Below are 14,474 nucleotides of genomic sequence, written 5' to 3'. Positions count from 1 at the left end.
GGTGCTTTCCCCCTTCCCCACCCGTGCCCCTCTGTGATGGCAGAACAATCTTTGCCAAATCTCTTGTCGCCATTTGTTCCATTCAGTCGGCTCCTGTTGCCTGCCCTCCATGTCTAACCCAAGCCATTCTAGGTTTCAAAGGAAGGGAGAAAATGAAGCCTCTGTGTGCCCCTTCACTGGTGCACAGGTTAGGAGGTGATCCGCGTGACCCCAGCCAGGGGAACCACAGCAGTCACAGACAGAAATTTCCAGAGCTTTCTGCACATCCAGGCACAAGGCTCTAAAATGAGCTTGGGCCCTCCAGCAAAGTCCACTTTGGTCTTTACAACACTTAGGCCTGCCCATCCCTATACCTGGAACACAGGCCAAGGTTCCCACCTCGATGAGCACTGGGATGGGGACAGGACACTCCCCACCAAGGGGCCTGGCCAAGCCGAGCCCAGCCTCCTCCTCCAAAGGCCCGGCCTCCTCCCTGGGACTTGCTTCCCCTGTGGGAAGCTGCCCCAGCCCCTTCTCCTCTCTCCTCCTGTCAAGCATGGAGCTCCCCACGTGACCACACTCCTACCTATGCTTACCTTGTCTCCCTTAGGGCCTGGTGGGCCACCTGGATCCCCCTGAGGGCAGAAACAGAGTCAGGTGGAAGTTTCCAGGGACCTCTCGCTACAGCGAGATCTTCTACCCTCACCCTCTCCTCCAGCCAGGACCCCTGGGACAGAGCCTTATCTTCCCGCCTTCAATGCCTGGCCAGGGTGGGAGAGGGGTCTCTGAGAAAAGCACAGCAGGAGAAGCAAGGGGGTACTCACCGGAGTCCCAGGCAGTCCTATCCCAGGGGGTCCAGGGAGGCCAGGGGGCCCAGGCTCTCCTGCCAGCCCCTCAGGCCCAACAAAGCCAGGGTCTCCCTGGCACAGACATAAGGTGGGCATCAGAGAGCTGCCACCCCAGCCCTGCCACCCCATCTCCACCCCACAAACATCCACAACTCACCTTCTGCCCTTTGGGCCCAATGACACAGATCTCTCCTGGCCGGCCCTGTGGGGGGATAAGGGGGAGTGTGTACAAACAGCCCTGAGGCCTGGCACCGCCCCACTGGGAGAGGTGAATGCCCACCTGTCCCACCCTCCCTGCCCCTCCCCCAAACCAGAGCCCACCCTGGTGCCCTGAGGTCAGCACATGTCAACCTTACAGTGTTAGAGGTTTGGGGCTCTGAGGCTGGGAGTGAGGGGGCCTGGGCTCAGGTCCTTTTCTGTCCCCTTCTTGCTGTGCCTCCTGGGGCACAGCCCCTCCCCACCCTGTCTGAGCAAGGGGAGGGGGCTGGATTCCGAAGGTTAAATCCCAGCATTCTCAGACCCCGTGCTGCGGGTTGTGGTGGGGAAGGGTCCCAGGCACCTACGTCCCGGCCTGGCTTTCCCGGCAAGCCCTTGATGCCTCCGTCGCCCTTCTCGCCTTTCTGGCCCTGGGGAAGGAAGAAGCAGAGTGACCAGGATGAGGGAAGGGCCTGGGACAGCTGGGCAGCTCCATCTGGGGGAGGGACAACTGCCTTCTAGACCCCTGGTCTCTGTCTCCCCTGAGGGTGAATGGCTTCAATCACCACGGGAGGGTAGACAACAGGAAGAACTTCCAGACCAGCCAAGCCACTCACTGGGGGAATCTGTGGCATTTCCCTCCAGGTCGGCTGTGTATTTGGATGAGGCAGGATGACTGGGTGGGGAGGGAGGGTCCTGCCAGCTCTGTGCCCACTGACACCCTCTCCTCAGAGAACCCCGACTCCTCCTTCCTCATGGCTGTAGAGCCTGCAGACCTCCCTGGAACCCGCCCCTCCAAATTCAGGTTTGTTACCTTCTCGCCTGTTGAGCCTGGGAGTCCTGAGGGTCCCTGAGATAAGGAGGGGAGACAAAGGAAGGGAGGGGAGGAAGGGAGGGTAAGGCTGGGCCCTGGACCCACCACCCCTGCCCTATCCCTGGTCCCACACTCACCAGAGCTCCTGACTCCCCCTTCTCTCCCTTTGGGCCTTCTGCACACTGAACAGGGGAACACGGTGTTGAGGGGGGCAGAGGGTCACCTGATGGACTGCCAAGCACACAGCCCCTCCCTGGGGGCTGGCCCCATATTGGCCCTGAAGCAGACATCACCTCCAAGTCTTACCTGAAGCGGGGCATCCGGGGAGATTCGAACACAGTCATTGCCCTGGAGGTAGGGAACAAGGAATCAGAGGTGGGAACTCCTGGGGAAGTCCCCTAGATGTGTTGGCCTGGGAACTCCATAGTCCTAAGTATCCCTAGAAAAGAGGGGCTTCCACACCCGAACCCCTAGAAAGACCCTGGCCCTCACCCCCCTCCCGTGATCTGGGCCAAGCTGCAGGATTTCTGCTGGGATGACGGGATGATGGCTCACCTCCCACCTCACCCCAGGGCACAGCTGGCAAAGGTCCTGCCACGGGCAGGGCTGGGACACTTACCCGTGCTCCCTTCTCTCCCTTGGAGCCTGCTGGACCAGGCAGGCCGCGCTCACCTTTCCCTCCCTGAGAGTGAAACCAGAATGGAAGCTAGGACCAGAGGGGGCACATGGGAGCCTCGAGAAAGCTCTCCCCACCTCTGGCCCCCTCCACCCATCCCCCCACACATGGGTACGCAAATACGCACACATGTGAGCAGTGTCCTGCCCCGCGCCTCCCCCCACCACACACAAGCATATGGATTCCACACCCGTTCATCCACATGCCCTCCCACCCCAAGATGCTATATTTGGCAAATCTACAGTCTCAAGCAGGGGGGTATCCCATCCCCCACACCCGTACCCAAGCACATCAGCTCACACACAGCACAGCTGGAGGCATATGGACACACACACGCACGGTGGCAGAAACCCATGCTGGCTGAGTGTCAGGCTGCCTGACTTCAAATCCTGTACTTGCTAGCATGTCACTCAGAGCAGGTCATGCCGCCTTTCTGAGCCTCAGTTTCTTCATCAATAAAACGGTATTGACGAGCACACACAAGCACAACTCACAGTTGCATAGCTTCCCTCCCCATCACTCACAAGCTCTGTGGCCTCATTAGGCCCACAGGTATATGGGTTCAACTCCAGCCTTCGTGTGCCACACATATGCAAACATGTGTCCCAGAGATGCATGTAGCCACACCCACACATAATCATTCTAACACACCCAGTCAGACACATGTGGGCACAGCTGGGCCTCAGTTTCCCCTGAAGTAAAATGATAGCACCCACCCTGCAGGCCGAGTATTGAGAGGGTTCAAAAGGGTAACGAGTGTGCACAGGTGTGGCCTAGGGCCTGGTGCACAGAAGGGCCTCAGAAAAGGGCAGCTCTTAGCATCTTTGTACACACACAATCCCCTGCTTTCTCTGCCATGCATACACTTAATCACCCTACACACATACAGGCTCAGGTGGCCCTGATATAAACACACAGCCACAGGGTCACATGCTGTGGGAATGGCTGGGGCTGCCAAAGAGGATGGGAATGTCCTGTTCTCCATTAGGACTCACCTTGGGGCCAGAGGGAGCAAGTGTGACCTGAGGGGACAGAGGAGAGGGCATCACACTTCCGGTAGAGAGAGAAAACCAAGGGCCCAGAGAAGTCAAGCAATTTAGACAGGGTCACACAGCATGGTAGCAGGACCAACAGCCCGTATCCCAGCCCCTGCTCTGCCTCCCAGGCAAACTAGCGAGCCGACTCCATTTCCTCAGCCTGTAACATTTGCAGAGGGTCTAACCTACCTCCTCTAAACTGCCTGGGGCTTTGGTTAGCTCCGCCTCCCAGTTGCTGGGATAACATGGCTGCTTGGTTTCCATGGTAACCTCTGCACATCTGGGGACCATCAGCCTTACCAGATTTGGTGGGGGACTGGATTGAAAGAGGCAGCAGGGAGCAGAGGAGGTACTCCCGATATATCCCCCAAAGTCAGGGGGCTTATAGCTGAGGGGAGCTGGGGTTGTGCCCTTGGTGGACCAATGTGGCAGGTCAACTCAGAACGTTAGGCCGCAGAAAAATGGTGACTCATGCTGCCTATGGAAGAGGCACAGTTGGGTGCCAGCTGGCCTCACTCTGAGCCCCTCTCCTTGCCCTTCTGGACCCCCAGAGGAAGGCTGGACCAGGGCCAGCTAGAAAGGGATAGCAGACCCCGAACCAACGCTGTGGGAGCCCTTGCCGCGCTGAGCCAGCTCTTCCCCTTCTCTAGGCCTCCAGGAGAATGAAGGAAGCCTCCACCAGGGCAGGGGAAGAACTTGCGGGGAGTGCAAATCTGCGATCAGCAACCAAGGCCCTGGTCCTGCTGGCCACCATCCCATGCCCATGCCCTGAACCTGAACACACTGCAGATAACAAGACAGGTCACAGGCTTTCTTCCACACAGCCCTGGCTTGGTGGGGATGGCAGTGGGGGTTAATCCCGGCTCTGGGATTTGGGCAGGGAGCGAGTGTGAAAGTGTACAAAGACCCCCTTGTCCTCACCCAGGAGGCTGCCAAGCCAGCTCTAGGCAACGTCCACTCCCGGCTCTTGCCCGCTCCACCCTGCACACCCTCCATTCACTCACATTGCTGTCCTGGGTACCATGGACACAGGGCGGACACTGAAAGGGAAGAGCAGGCCAAGAGGTCAATTCTGAGCCCCTGGGGTGAGCCCTCCCCACCTCCATCACCACCAGGCCCACAGAACATCACACATGTCTTGAGTGGAATCTGAGGGGAGCCTGAAGATAGGAATCCTATAAAACAAGCCTCACCCCTCATTTCCCACCCTCCCAGCCCCACAGCCGTTTTTCAGATGGGGAAACTGAAGCCCAGAGAGGAATAGCAATACGCCCCAGGTCACACAGCGTGCTGGGCCAGAGTACGGCCCAGAATCCAAGGGCACCGTGGCTGAAGGCTGGGCTCTCCCCATGATGCCCGTGGCCATTTGCTGCCAACTCAGCAGGAGTGTCCTCCAGGGCTACCTACCCCCCAACCCAACGAGAGGCAGTGGACAGACAGGGCCCAGCATCAGGCTCTCAAGGAATGCCAGGAGCTGTGTAGTCAGCCAGCACCCCTATGCTGAGGACCCATGCCCAAAGCCTGGTCCAAAGGGTTCATGCTGGCACCTCCCCTGCTGCCAGTCCACTGGGAGGCTTACCTCATCGACTGCTGTCTCCCGATGGACCTGAGGAAAGGGTGGGGGGCGTGGGAATGGGCAGGGAGCTCAGGGGGCTGAGCACTGTTTCCAACACCTCTACCCCCAAACCAACAGGAGTGGGCACTCTAGAGAGTGCCAGGCACTGCGTCTGTCTCACCCCCATCCGTCCTTCTTGATCAGAGCTGGCACCTACATGTCCTAAGCTCTGTCCAGGAGGTGGGAAAGGCGGGAGGAGAGTGGGAGTGGAGCACCTTATCCCTGGGGTTTACAGGGGCACAGAGGGCAGACTGAGGGCAGATGGGCTCCTCCCCCCACCCCCACCTCTACCTTTGCTCCCCTTTCTGCCTTCTGGCTGATTCTTCCCGTCAGCTGGGCATCCACCTGGGCAGACAGAGCAAAGAGAAACCCTTGAGGAGGGGGAAGTTCTGGGGCCCAGGCTGGAAAGGGGCACCCAGGCAGGGGGCATGGGCCCCAGGTATCCCTTCAGCCTGGCATCTGGCACCTCCTGAGGCATCAAGGGCCTGCTCAGGCCCCTGTGGCTGCCCCAACAGGTCCCCCTCCTTCCCCCCCACCCACCCATGTGATGTCAGAGCCAACAAGACCATGCATCAATGGGATCCTGTGTTCCTGCAGCCCAAGGCTGGGCAGGATGCCTGGGCGGGCAGGGAGAGTGCCCAGCCAGGGGGTGGGGCTAAGGGAGGAACCAGGCTTCCATGCCACCTCTAAAGAACCTGACAGTGGGCAGGACAGCTGGCCATGGTGCTGGGTGTAAAACCAGTCTGGCACTGGCTGGCGCTGGGCCCAGGAGAGTGAGCCATCCCCGGGGGGAAGCAGTATGACCTGACCTCTGATCCCAGGTATCTCTGTCCTGGAGAAACTGCTTTTGAGGGACAAGCCTGGTCCTGCCCTCATCAGAAGAGTCTGGATGGCATCCGTAAGGGTCTAGGCAGTGCCAGAGCTAGATGGTACCACTCTCAACACCCATAGGTAGGTGGGCACAAGGCCACCCAGTGGTGGTCAGTGGGCTGTCTCTGCCTCCCTGAATCTTATAGGGGTGGTGTACAAATAGGGAGGGCTTCCAGTGCCCCTCCTGCTCTGGGCCCATGGCCAACTGACCCTGGTGGCAGACGTCAGTCAGCTCAGGGGAGGGGTATCTCACTTGTGCCTGCCTGTGCTGGCATTCACCTGTCCTGCCCACCCACCTGGCTGTTTTGAGGCTCCTCCAGGCAGAAGCAGCGGGTGTAGACCTTGCCTTCAGACTGTGGATTGATCTCAATGAGCTCATTGCTCTGGGTGTCCCGGCGGGCCTTGGAGGTCTCTGGGGGGCACTGTTTGGTGGAAGAGCGGAGCTAGGGTCAGTACAGGAGGAGACTCCTCCTAAGACCTCCAGGCATCACCTTCCAGACCCTCATCTCCAGCACAGTGTGTCCCTGGGCAGCCCAAGGGCCGGGCCACTCACTCCTGCCGGTAAAATCTCACAGCAGCCCTCCTCCAGCACGAGCTCCGGGTCACAGTAGATGTGCACCTGCTGAAGGTCAAACTGCAGGGGACACACACATCAATTTCACTTCATTTTATCAAATAGCTCTGTGTCCTGGCCCCCCAGGAGGCACAGAGATGTCTCTGCCCCAGGATGTGACCTCAGGGTGTTTCCAGTCTGGCCTGGGAGACATCAAAAATAGAGCTGTCACCAAAGGCAGAACAAAACTGCGCACACAGGAACGAGGGAGAGGAGGCCCAGAGGAACAAAAGAGGAGGAGGTTCCATTCATGCTGGGCTTTGAAGGGCTGGTAGCTACTCAGCGGATGAGTGTGCAAGGAAAGGCATGCCACGTGGAGGTGACAGTGTAGGCAAAGGCACGGCAGTGTGAAAGCACTAGGTGAGCTGGATGGCTAGGATGGAATTGATCAGAGCAGAGCTGCACGGAGAGATGTAAAGGAAGACGGTGCTGCAGACACTTATAAGTACCAGATCATGAAGGGCCTTGAATGCCGGGTGAATATGTTTAGGCTGCATTTGGAGGGCAACAGGAAAGCAGGGGAAGATTCTAAGCAGGAGAAGGACTTGTTCCGATACAGATTCCAGGAAGCCCACTCAGGTTCCCAGAAGGCAGGAACAGAGGTCAGGGCCTGACCTAGCACTCACCGAGACAGGCTTGCCCTGCTCAGCATCCAAGCCTAGAAATACATGGCCCACGGGCCTCATGGGTCGCCGGGGCCCCAGAGGCTGGGAGGAGGCTGAGCTGCAGTCCACGTGCACAGAGGCCACACGTCCAGCCACACTCAGCATCAGCTTGTGCCAACGCAAGTCGAAGAGCTGGGGCACTGGGAAGATGCAGGACACAAAGTCGCCATCCTGGCCCTGGGCCCTGAGCTCCAGGGTCCGCTCTTGGCTGTTGACTTCCAGGGACACCTGGGTAGAATTTGGAAAGGGAAAGGACAGAGATTCAGAGCTCCAGAGTCACAGCACGGGCACGTTCAGGGACCTTGAACTCATTTCACAGGAGGGGAACTGAGGCCCAGAAAGAGACGAAAGCTGGCTGGGGTCAAGGAGCTATACATCCTGAAAGAATGAGGTAGGTACTGGTGGGCTGGGGGCAGGCTTCAGGGTAGGCACAGGATAGAGCAGGGAGACCCCAGAAATCACAAGCCGGGATGAAAGTTGGGCTCGACTGGTACTACCCAAAGCCCTAAGAGGCAATCAGGGCACAGGGGAGGTTCACCTGTGGATACCCATTTGCATCGGTCACTTGAAACAGATACCACGTCTTCTGGTGGGTGTGTTTCTTCAGCAGTAGTGTCAGCACCAGGGCAAACTCCTCCGGGAGACCCCGAGGGAATACTCGTCTGGAGATGGAGCAGGGAGGCTGAGGCTCCAATGAGGACCCAATTGCTGCCCACCCTGGGCCCTCAGGACTGCTGAGCCTACCCAAGACATCCACAGGCGCACATCTTCCATCATATACATTCATTCACTCTCCACACCTTTACTGAGTGCGTTCTGCGAGCTAGGTGCGGGTCTGGCTGCTGGGAATAACAGTGGTGAAGGCCGGGTGTGGTGGCTCACGCCTGTAATCCCAGCACTTTGGGAGGCCACGGCGGGCAGATCACCTGAGGCCAGGAGTTGGAGACCAGCCTGGGCAACATGGTGAAACACCGTCTCTACTAAAAATACGAGAATTCGCCAGGTGTGGTGGCAGGTGCCTGTAATCCCAGCTACTCGGGAGGCTGAAGCAGGAGAATTGCTTGAACCCAGGAGGTGGAGGTTGCGGTGAGCCAAGATCACACCACTGCACTCCAGCCTGAGCAACAGAGCAAGACTTGGTCTCAAAACAAACAAACAAACAAACAAACAACAACAAAAAAAAAATCCCACATACACAGTGGTGAAAATACAGAGGCAGTGCCTGCCTTCACGGAGCCTTCAAGTCTGATGGGGGCAGGGAGGCCATGAGCAAAGAATCCCCAGAATGACTATTTCGCTATCTCATTGCAATTTGAATAAGTGCTTCCAATGAACCCAGAATACCCTAGGTGAATAACTGGACCTAGGGTGGAAGGAGAGATGCTGAAAAAAAGATGGAAAGGGTTCAGCATGACTAGAGCAGCAAGAGATAAAAAAGAGCCTTTTGAGAGCTGAGGTTGAAGAGGCAAGCAGGGGCCAGACCAGAGCTTGTGGGAATTTGGACTTCACACACGTGGGTGCACACACTCACACGCATGTGCGTGCACACACACACACATGCACACATGCACTCATGCACACACGCACATGACTCTTGCCAGGTTCCCGCCCGCATCCTCTGTTCTCACAGTGCCCATAGGATGCAGACCTGTTCCCACCCACTGCTGGCCAGAGACAGAGGAAAGACAGACAGTAGGTCTGCCAGGTACCACCTCTCAGCCCACCCTGCAAGCCCAGGGGTGGAGACCAGGTTGACTCCTGGCAGGGGGTGGGATGAAATGACCCACAGAGAGGCCCCTGGGCTTAAGCCCCACATCTGGAGTTGCTGAGGAGCGTGACTGAGGTCAGTGTTGATTCTCAGTGGTCACATGGATGCGTTTACCGCGTGGGCTGGGTCACGGGGGCCGCCCCCAGGCGCAGGATGAGAGGCCCCTTGGGGTTGCGGATCTTCTTGATGGCAGACGTCTTCATGAGGCTGAGTCGGTGGATGAGGTTGAAGCCTTTGGGGGAGACATCAGGTGAAGAGCTCAGCTGAGCAGGTGGAGAGGGGTACAGATCACTCCCAGAGGAAGGTCGCGGGGACGGCGCGATGAGATGGTTGGGTGCTCACCAGTCACGTTGGCTGGCAGGCTACTGCTGTGTTCCAATTTGAGTCCTTCCTGCTGTGAAGGTGGGCATTGTGTACCTAGAAGAGAAGGGGCAGGAGGGCATTAGGTGCACTCAGGCCAAGATTGCTGCACAGCTGGACGCTTGGGGAACCTGGGAGGGAGCAAGTTTATAGTCCTCACTCTGGACCATCAGCTAGATCCTGCCTTCACCACCTGCCTTCTGACCTTGGCTCCCCAGGAAGCCTGGAGGCCCCCAACCCAGCAGACAGTTGGGAAGACTGAGGTCCAGAGACTGAGGCCCAGGCCAAGGTCACTAAGTGAGCCAACAACAGAGCAGGCCCAGAACTCCAGGAACCCAAATCTCCCAACACTCCAAGTCGGGAGCTAGGCCAGCAAGGGAAAGAATATACGAAGCTCTAGGTGGCTCTCGAGCACAGATGGAGTGGGGAGCTGTGTATTTACACATGTGCCCCCTCCATGACATACACCCAGGTGGGGGTCAGAAGAGCTCTTCAGGGGTAAGGAAATGTCAGAATCATCCACACTATGTGTTATGTACAATTATATGTGCATGTCTGTACATGTGGGAGTTGTAGGTGCCCATGCCACGAGGGATGACATGTGCAGCTGGCACACGTGTTCTTAGCAATAGGAACTTCCTACATCCAAATCAGACAAGCAGGCCAGACACAAGTAGGAGCCAACACAATGAATATTTACCTGAATAACCACCTTGTGAAACAGTGAGAAGAGACTGAGGGTCTGAGGGGACCACAAGCTCAAGGGTACCACCAGGGCCTTGGAGCTCCAGGAAGGGCATATTAATGGGTAAGGGCTCCCAGAGAAGGAGATAGTTTAATTCAGGTTTCCACAGCCCTGAAAGAACAGGTAGGCAGCCATGGGCCTCTCTCGCCCTGGGGCTGACTGAGCGGAAGTATTGGGGGAGGTGCTACAACAGGAAAGACAGAGGCCAGAATCAAAAAGGCCTTCTCATCAATGCAGAGGGATAGGTGGGAGAAGACGGTGAAGACAGCTCCTAGAAGCTGGCCTTGCACTCCCTGGCTAGACTGGCTGGAAGAAGGAATCCTGGGGCCCTGGGGCCCGGTCCCGATGACCCCATTGGACTCTCCCTCCCCCAGGTCTGGTCAGAAAGACCATCACTGTCTTCAGCATCACAGCAGCAATGGGTGACTCACCCCTTGGCAATGGGCCCAGATTCTTTACAGATGTTGAAATTCTCTGCCCCATCCCCCCCCCCAGAGGACCCAGTGAGGGAGAGGAGAGCAAAGCTCACGCACACACAAGCAGAAACACATATGTGCACAAACAAGGGGCAGGCGGCCACACTCACCCCGGGTCCACAATCCCTTTCACCTCAGCTTCTTGGTTTTGCTGCTTTTCCTAGCTGGATTTGGGTCCTAGGAGTTCTGTTCCTGCTTGGCTAGGCAGCTGAGCTACTGAGCCCAGAGGGCACCCAGCAAGGCCAGGCAAGTTGCCCGGTCAACTTCCCCTGGCTTTGGGCCCTGGAAAGCTGCACCCTCTGTCTCATCCACAGTCTGGGCCTCGGGGCGGGCCTTTTATTAGAGATTCAGGGCCAGCCGGGGAGGAGGAGAAGCACGTGAGCTAGAGGGATGGAGGAGTCTCCACCATGAAAAGGATCAGCGGGACTTGGGGTTCTCTGGGGAGGCGGCGTCCTTCTGCAGGGAGAGCTCACTGCCTGTTCCTCCCCACCCCACTGGTCCTACCAGCAATGTGTCCACAGGATTGGCTTACGTATTGGGGTGGGGGGTTGTTCTCTTACACACAGAGACACAGGAATACATACAAATGCACAGAGCCAGTCTGAGAGACACAGAGATGCTCAGAGATGTAAACATACAAAGACACACGCACACACACTCTCCAGCTCACCACACACAGGCTCAAGGGTGCCAACACCTCAGACCACCCTGAGTCCAGCCCCTAGACTCTGCTGTAACTGCCCACACGACCACACATACATGGTCACATATGTGCAAGGACCCCAGCACCCCAGGAAACCAGTTGCAGGCCTGTGATACTCTGACTCTCCTGTGTCATCTCACCTGTATTTGCCCCATGGCTGAAGGTAGCCCAAAGACCGAGCAGCCACAGGCCAGGAGCCCAGGATACCCACATCCTGGTCCAAAGAGGTCGACTACAGCCACAGCACCTGAAAACCACAGAGACCGGGAAGGCGGATTTCTGAGTTCACACAGCACAACTCCACACGTGGGCAAGTCATGGCCAGCCTGTGGGGCCCAGGCACTGGTATTGGGGTGGCAGGAGGTCTGGCCAGGCATCAGTCTCTCTCAGAGGCCCAACCACAGGTCTTGGGCTAGGATTTGAGCAGAGGCGATATTCAAAATATTTAACCACCGGTATGGCATGGATACCAGCTTTCAGGCAAAGCAGAAAGCTGCCTACTGCACTGAAATAGTGTCCAGGCAGCATCTGGCTGTGCCAGTAGATACTTGCTGGATTGAAGAGAGGTCTAGAAGGTCTTAGAAGGCCAGAGAAGTTGGAATAGTGATGAGGGCTTAAAGAAGAGGCTATTCTTCAAGACACATGGAAGTATTTCAATAGTCTAACACCTCGCGCACTGTCCTGGTATATACACCAGCCTGATACCTTATTAGCTGCACCCAGCTCAGCCCAGGAAGCCCTGCCAGGCACCCACAGGGTCAGGGGCTGGTGACTGGGCTGAGATTGTGGGCCACAGGCTTCCACAGGGCTGTGTGGCGGGCCAAGGAAGCTTTCCCCATAGGTACAGTGGGCAGGAGAGCAGGTCTCTAGGGCTCAGGACCTCATTGCCAGCCCCCGCCCCCCAGCTGATGGATGCTCGTTTTTTAGTTTTATTAAACCCTGATGGATGGGCCCAGATAAATCGATGCAGGCTCAGCAAGTGGCCAGCAGAGCCATACATCATCTGGCCTCCCCCAGGACAGGCAGCTCACGTGCACAAACAGAGCCACGCATGTGTCAGCACAGCACACGCAGATGCACAGGTACATGTACATAAGGACACATATGTGGTACCAGTGTACATACAAAGCTATCTGCACACAGGCATGCTCACAGAAACATATGCTTGCTGATATACCCAGACACACCAGCTTGCATATACCCACATGCACACAGCCAGCCTATGACCACCCCTCCTGTAGGTCTTCCTGTTGGGAAGTTCTAATGCAAGTCTGACTGCATTCCTTCCAACTCTAATGGAATCCAATTTTCCTTCCCTCAATCATGGATAGGAAATGAAAACAGAAAGGACCCCTTACCCCAATATACTTGGAGATAGGACTCCAGCCCCCTTCTCCCTGGGACAGAACTGTGCCCCCAGCCTATTCATCCCCCATCCTAGTGATATACACATCCCAGCTCTCAAACCCTATCCTGTTCTTCCTCCTGCCAGCCAATAGAAGGGCTGCCAGCTGTGGCGCCGTGTGGGTGCATGTGGAGGCGTGAGGATGGATGTGATCCTGTCCCCTTCCGGCTCCTAGTCTCTGGTCGCCACTCCTCAGGCTCCAGCCAGAGTGAAGGGCTGCAAGGACAGAGCCAGAGAAGCTTCCAAGGAGACGGCTCACCCCAACACAGAGGCATAGGTTTGGGCGCAGGGAGTCAGAACCAGGATGGAGTTTAGAGCTCATCTCGCTCTAGAGAAGATGACCAAGGCCCAGAGAGGGAATGCCGCTTTCCCCAGGTCACACAGCAAGTCTGGCAGAAAGGGCCTCTCAGCCCAGAGCCCTGAGGCCACCCACTGTATCCCCACTTACCAGTGGCCGGGGATCCCCCCACCTCACTGAGCAGTCCAGGCAGCAGCAGGAGGAAGCAGAGCCCAGGTTCCTCAGGTCCGCTGGGGGTTCTCCATCTCTCTGTGACGGTCGCGGGTCCACAGCTTCCTGGCGCTCGAGCTCTCCCGGCTGTCTGCTGCCCGGCGCACGCCTGCCGGGGACTGCCGGCCACTCCGGGTGGGGGAAGAGAGGCGGTTCCAGGGGGCTGGGGGCCTGCCAGGGACACTAATGGAACACAGCTGGACCGGCCCGCCAGGGAGGAGGAGGAGGAGGGCCTAGAGGGGGCTCCAGCGGCAGCAGAGGCGGCTGGACTGCGGGGTGCACAGCCCCGCCCCGGGTCTGGCCGAGCTCCCAGGCCCGCCCCTCCTGCCTCACCGCCAGGTGAGCGAGCCTCGAGCTAGGCGGGCCCTGCGTGCCCAGAGCTGCCCTGGAAGGGGGCTCCTGCGGGCCCTTTAAGAGCCAGGCCTGGAGTTTGAAGTGCCCCCCCTTTCCATGTCCCTGGCTGGGCCCCCAGAAGGCTGCGGGGGAGGGGGGGGGCGGGGAGGGGGGGGCGGGGAGAGGACAGGGGTGGAGGGAGAAGAGTAGAGACCCTCCTCCCAAGTGCGTGGCACCCATGATGTGGCTGCCGCCCAAGCCTCGGTGGTCAGCGTTTTCCAGTTCCTCTGCCTAACATTCCCAGTCAGTCTGTCCCTAGGTCTGTCTGTCCTGGGAGGAGGAGGGTGGGAACCACCTCCCTCCCCCGTGCTAAATTAACCCCCTCTGCTCTGGCCTGACTCCCAGAGAAGTGAGACTGAGGGAGTCCCCTTATTCCTCCTTATTCCATGAGGTTGGAAGGGCTCAAATCCCTGGCCCCTGCTCTGGCTTTGCGGTTCCAAATGTGCTGTGTAACCATACTCCGTTTTCTCATCTGGAAGATGGGATCGTGAGAGTATATGCCTCATAGACCTTTGCTGTAAGCGCTTAGCACACGGTCTGGCACATAAGAGGAGCTCAGTAAATATTTGCTGCTATTATCGTTATTACTGCGATCCCTGGCAGGGGACGGGACTGGATTTCAAGCCTTTACACCAGCACTGGGGAGGGACCTGCTTTATATTCACTGTCCAAGGACGCAAGAGGAATTGAGCTGGGCTGAAAGATTGGAGCTCTGAGGAGGAAGGAGCTGGTAATGTTTCCAGTTCTGTCCAGAGGCAGGGCCGTTGACCAAGGTGAACCCCCAACCAAGGGTCTCCTCCCCCT

The 14,474-nt window shown here is 57.6% G+C and overlaps 1 protein-coding gene across 30 annotated transcripts in view; it reads right to left on the bottom strand.

Moving 5' to 3' along the window:
* COL16A1 (collagen type XVI alpha 1 chain) overlaps positions 1 to 13,928 on the bottom strand; it is a 51,973-nt gene extending 38,045 nt beyond the window's left edge. For 14 of the 30 annotated variants that reach the window (XM_024252210.3, XM_024252247.3, XM_063713674.1 and 11 more), the window contains exons 1-20: positions 13,218 to 13,928; positions 11,505 to 11,611; positions 9,423 to 9,497; positions 9,195 to 9,312; positions 7,851 to 7,974; positions 7,274 to 7,540; positions 6,588 to 6,668; positions 6,331 to 6,456; positions 5,456 to 5,509; positions 5,129 to 5,155; positions 4,554 to 4,589; positions 3,508 to 3,534; positions 2,456 to 2,518; positions 2,143 to 2,184; positions 1,974 to 2,018; positions 1,837 to 1,872; positions 1,391 to 1,453; positions 985 to 1,029; positions 804 to 899; positions 576 to 614 (exon numbers count right to left, since the gene is read on the bottom strand). In XM_024252210.3, coding sequence (XP_024107978.1) covers positions 576 to 614; positions 804 to 899; positions 985 to 1,029; positions 1,391 to 1,453; positions 1,837 to 1,872; positions 1,974 to 2,018; positions 2,143 to 2,184; positions 2,456 to 2,518; positions 3,508 to 3,534; positions 4,554 to 4,589; positions 5,129 to 5,155; positions 5,456 to 5,509; positions 6,331 to 6,456; positions 6,588 to 6,668; positions 7,274 to 7,540; positions 7,851 to 7,974; positions 9,195 to 9,312; positions 9,423 to 9,497; positions 11,505 to 11,577 — 1,437 coding nt within the window. In that variant the 5' untranslated portion in view covers positions 11,578 to 11,611; positions 13,218 to 13,928. Of the gene's footprint in view, positions 1 to 575; positions 615 to 803; positions 900 to 984; positions 1,030 to 1,390; positions 1,454 to 1,836; positions 1,873 to 1,973; positions 2,019 to 2,142; positions 2,185 to 2,455; positions 2,543 to 3,507; positions 3,535 to 4,470; positions 4,590 to 5,128; positions 5,156 to 5,455; positions 5,510 to 6,330; positions 6,457 to 6,587; positions 6,669 to 7,273; positions 7,541 to 7,850; positions 7,975 to 9,194; positions 9,313 to 9,422; positions 9,498 to 10,771; positions 10,898 to 11,504; positions 11,612 to 13,217 lie in introns of those variants that run through there. The other 16 variants (XM_024252201.3, XM_024252218.3, XM_054555753.2 and 13 more) reach the window with 5 other exon arrangements.
* Positions 13,929 to 14,474: the final 546 nt, after the last annotated feature.

Source organism: Pongo abelii, chromosome 1 (assembly GCF_028885655.2).
Source record: "Pongo abelii isolate AG06213 chromosome 1, NHGRI_mPonAbe1-v2.0_pri, whole genome shotgun sequence".
NCBI classification, from domain to species: domain Eukaryota; kingdom Metazoa; phylum Chordata; class Mammalia; order Primates; family Hominidae; genus Pongo; species Pongo abelii.
The sequence above is the reverse complement of the archived record's forward strand: the minus strand, read 5'-3'. Positions and strand labels throughout refer to the sequence as shown.